This window comes from Octopus bimaculoides, chromosome 4 (genome assembly GCF_001194135.2).
Source record: "Octopus bimaculoides isolate UCB-OBI-ISO-001 chromosome 4, ASM119413v2, whole genome shotgun sequence".
Classification (NCBI taxonomy): domain Eukaryota; kingdom Metazoa; phylum Mollusca; class Cephalopoda; order Octopoda; family Octopodidae; genus Octopus; species Octopus bimaculoides.
In genome coordinates, this window is record NC_068984.1 from 44,464,881 (window position 1) to 44,469,674 (window position 4,794).

Sequence of the window (4,794 nt, forward strand, 5' to 3'; positions counted from 1 at the left end):
GGGTTCAATACCACCCAATCTGAAAAAACCTCTGAAAACCTTAGAGATACCCTACAATTTAGACGTATTGCAAATGTCGGCATTCCTTGGAACTGCACGCATATTGTGTAAAGTACTGTCTGTCTGAGGTCCTTGTTGTGACTTGACAAACAGTACAAACCCCCGGAAGACACAATATCTTCAATCAACCTCACGATATTGTATACTGTGCAATGTCTATAATAATAATCTTTTCTACTCTAGGCACAAGGCATGAAATTTTTAGAGAGAGGGCCAGTCGATTAGATCGACCCCAATGCGCAACTGGTACTTAATTTATCAACCCCAAAAGGATGAAAGGCAGAGTCGACCTCGGCAGAATTTGAACTCAGAATGTAAAGACAGACAAAATATTGCTAAGCATTTCACCTGCCGTGCTAATGTTTCTGCAAGCTCGCTGCCTTCATATAACAACAACAACAACAATAATAATAATAATAATAATAATAATAATAATAATAATAATAATAATAATAATAATAATAATAAAGGCAGTAGTGAGTTGGCAGAATCATTAACATTGCTCAGCAACATTTTGTCTGCCTTTAGATTCTGAGTTCAAATGTAATCAAAGTCAACTTTGCCTTTCGTTCTTTTGAAGTCAATAAAATAAGTACCAGTTGAGCACTGAGATTAGCACTCTCTCTAAAATTTCAGGCATTGTGTCTATTCTAGAAAGGAATATTGTTGTTGTTGTTGTTATCATTATCACAAAAGAGAGAAAACTACAGTAAACAATATGGTAATTTAAAACATGGCAACTTGTATGCTAACTATGAAAATGTAACAGCTTTTAGATTATTTTCATTTTAGTGAAGAAATGGTAGGACACCAAATCATCCTGAATTTAAATCACAATAGAGTTGACATTGCTTTTTACTAATTACAAGTTTGATAAAAATAAGTATAAGCCAGTGAAAAAACTCCTAAGCCTATGTAGTTGCTTGACCTACCAGAAGTAACAACCAAATCTCCCCTTAAATCACACCCTATAATCTTGAAAAAGAATTAATATCTTGAATAATGTAATTCTAGATACAAAACACCTGAAAATAAACAGCCACAGTTGAAACACTGTTGATTATAAATCTTCAAAATAGAAGTCCTATGCTACATAACAACTACAATAAAAAGTATTAGGTTTTTGCTGGTACTAATCAAACTGACTACATCATTGTCCTCCTTCAAATTTGTACCTTTTTATCAGATGTGAGAAATGGTTCAAGTAAATACTGAATACCAAATAAAATACATTGCAGGATTTCTTTGCATTTTGATTTTGAATTCAAATTTCATTGAAGTCAACTTGGTCTTTCATTCTTTCAGGGCTGGCAAAATAAAGTACCAGTCAAGTACTGGGGTCGATATAATCAACTAACCAGCCACCTCCACCCTGACCTATCAAAACTGCTGGCATTGTCTTGAAATTAGAAATATAGAGTGGTGGAATGACAAGATCATTAGAGTATCAGACAAAATGCCTTGTGGTATTTGTTCAGGTTCTTTATGCACTGAGTTCAAATAATGCTGAGATCAACTTTGCCTTGGATCCTTCCTAGGTCAATAAAATAAAGTACCAGTCCAGCACTGGGGTCAATGTAATTGGCTAAACCCCACATTTCAAAACTGATGGCCTTGTACCTACATTCGAAACAATCATTATTATTATCAAAATCATACACAGTAATCATTTAATGAATATTTGTAACTAGAGACATATTCCTTTTCAAGAAAAATAACAAAAACAGAAGGAAAATTAGATTTGATCTTCCAGATGAAAACTGAATGGTATATACAAGAAGTTCTTCTTAAAATCAATGTAATAGTCTTTCAGCTGAGATAACTAATAAATGAGATTCGGAAAATGAAAAAAGAAACTTCAAGTTCAGGAAATTGATAGAACAACTGTTTCAGAATTCAGACACTTTTTTATTAGGTTAACCAGTAATAACTGTTTTTCACTACATTGACTAAGATAAGTAGAATATCTCGCTAAACTTTATAAATTTTAACAAGTTCCAAGAATGCTTTTACAACAAAGCGCAATATCAAACTGTCTCTCATCACCCATATCAATGGTTCTCTCTTGCAGACAATGAATTGCTGCTGTTGTTCAGGTTGGGCATTGGCCACACCAATCTCACCTGCCTGACAAATGGGGCCTGCAAATATTGTGGTCATTGCTCTGCTTAATCTGACTAAATTATTACAAAAAAAAAAAACATCATAATTGGCATAAATTTGTTTTTAACTTACCAATTTCTGGATAGCTAGACCATAGTCCTGAGAGTATATATGGCACCACAAATGGATGTACTGGTTCTTTACAAGTATAGGAATCTGTGATAGGAAGAATAAACTCAGTTAAAATGAGAAACAGTCATATATGGATACAGTCTTCGCTATCTCTAGCTGTCACATCCTGGACGTTCTATAGAAGCAAGCATGAGAGTGCCAAGAGTGTGTCCACAACTACACACACACATGCATTCATTCTCATTAGTATTACTAATGAGAATAATTTCATTTCAATGTCATGGTGCCAGCTAGGCCAGTTTGTAAAATAAAATTCAAAAATGCACTAAAAATTTGTTTTCCGGTTTTCAATGACAAACTAACCTTGACCAATCGAGTTTCTTTCATACGTTCACCACAGATGTATACCTCCTGTGACCATGCCGTTGGCACACCTGACTGACGCAAGCGTAAAACACATGGTTCTCTTTCATCATAAATCAGCGACCTGCCATTTTTAGATGCCTCCAGGGTCGTTGATGTATACGTAGTTCGATGTCTGTTTGTGACTACTTTCATTTCCAGAGGCAGACTGAGGCGGTTAGAGAACAGCAGCTGACCACGGATGATAACCTGCAGCGAAAAGAAAGACATCAGCAAAGATTTCAAGCTGTTATAGAGTTATACAGTATTTTGTTTGTACAGATGAAATTGGTAGGATCTTTCTAGCAGAAACTAATGACATTTCTGACAATAAAATTAATGAAACTTTTTAAGATATGACAATTGTGATTTTTCATCATGGCAATATTGCTAAATTAAAGTCAAATCATAGGATTAAATTGGTATGAACTTATTTCGAAATTATTTGCACTTCACACTACAATAGTAGATCCTCCTAGCTAATTTTAATTAGGTGGTATTTAATCATTTCTAACATAGGCTATGGAGAGCTATATCATCATCATCCAAAAATTTATTGTAAAATGACTATAAGAGACTGCATATTTACTAGTGTAATGTAACTTCAGAATTTGTAGAGCAAAATGTGATATTTTTCTTGTAGAGTGTTAGGTGTGAAGCTTAGGGATTAGAATGTTGGGGTCAAGATCAGAAAGACCTGAATTTGATTCTGAACTAGGTAGCACATTGTATCTTTGAGCAAGGTACTAGATTTTGCTTCAGTTTACTCAAACAAGTGTTGGAGCACACCTCTCTCCCTACAGCTGCCACGTCCTGGATGTTCAGCTGGGTCTAGGGTGGTAGGGCCGAGAGGGTGTCTATGTCTGCTCACAGTTACACAAATACCTAAAACAATTGGCAAAAGCATGATACATGCTTCAAAGTTCAACTTTCATACAACTTTCATATGGTTAGCTAACTGGTTGTTTTGATGTACTAATATGAAAGACCATATTATCTATATGGTTGATATCACTAAGGTCACCTGCCCTTGATGAAAACACAGGTCTCTAGTAATAATCCAGGAATCTAGAGTTAAATCTAACTTCATGAATTAATGAATTACAGAAAACAAAATATATTTTAAGAAAATATGTAACAAGAATAAGACGAACTGGATAGAATATGCCTTTTAGATACCAACCAATAATAGAGAAGAGAAAGAAAAGTAGATATCAACATGTTAATGAGAAAAACATTTATTAAATTTACCTGTTTTTGAACATTTGATAATGCTTTTACTTTGATAATCAACTTCAAGTTACTAGAATTGGTTGCAACAACACGGACAATGATACCATCTTCATCAATAGAAAATGGGTCACACCAGAACCAGGTCTCTGCATTAACGCACACATGCAACATCTGTAGGAAGAGAAAAGAAATGATACAACTATGACATTCAGGATGTAAAACATCTAAAACTTGAGAATAACTCTTACATAGAATGGTTTAACCTGTGGTAAAGCTTCCCAGAGTAAGCTGTTACTATAACTTGTAAACAGATCTTTCATGTATACACTATCTCTAACTCTAATATTAACACATGGAAAGTTATTGGTCTACAATAAGAGATTGTTCACAGAGACCAACAGTATGATCAGCATTAGAATCAATGAATGATTGTAGAATGATCAATATAAGGAGCAATGTGAATGATTAGTCTATGATCACTACAAAGAACATTATGGATCAACAGAACGACAGATGTGAATGACCAGACAACTATCATCATGAACGATCATGGAATGATTAACATAATGGTCAACATAAGAGAATGACCAATACAAGGATTAACATAATCAACAGAATGATCAATGATATGATCAATGAAATCATCATCATCGTTTAACGTCCGCTTTCCATGCTAGCATGGGTTGGACGATTTGACTGAGGACTGGTGAAACCGGATGGCAACACCAGGCTCCAGTCTGATTTGGCAGAGTTTCTACAGCTGGATGCCCTTCCTAACGCCAACCACTCAGAGAGTGTAGTGGGTGCTTTTACGTGTCACCCGCACGAAAACGGCCACGCTCGAAATGGTGTCTTTTATGTGCC

At 35.1% G+C, this 4,794-nt stretch overlaps 1 protein-coding gene across 2 annotated transcripts in view; it reads right to left on the reverse strand.

The window, feature by feature from the left end:
• Positions 1-4,794, reverse strand: part of LOC106884505 (intermembrane lipid transfer protein VPS13B) — a 120,027-nt gene that overhangs the window by 41,278 nt on the left and 73,955 nt on the right. For both annotated transcript variants that reach the window (XM_014935924.2, XM_052967034.1), the window contains exons 36-38: positions 3,949-4,101; positions 2,659-2,907; positions 2,296-2,379 (exon numbers count right to left, since the gene is read on the reverse strand). In XM_014935924.2, the coding sequence (XP_014791410.2) occupies positions 2,296-2,379; positions 2,659-2,907; positions 3,949-4,101 (486 nt within the window). The remainder of the gene's footprint in view (positions 1-2,295; positions 2,380-2,658; positions 2,908-3,948; positions 4,102-4,794) is intronic.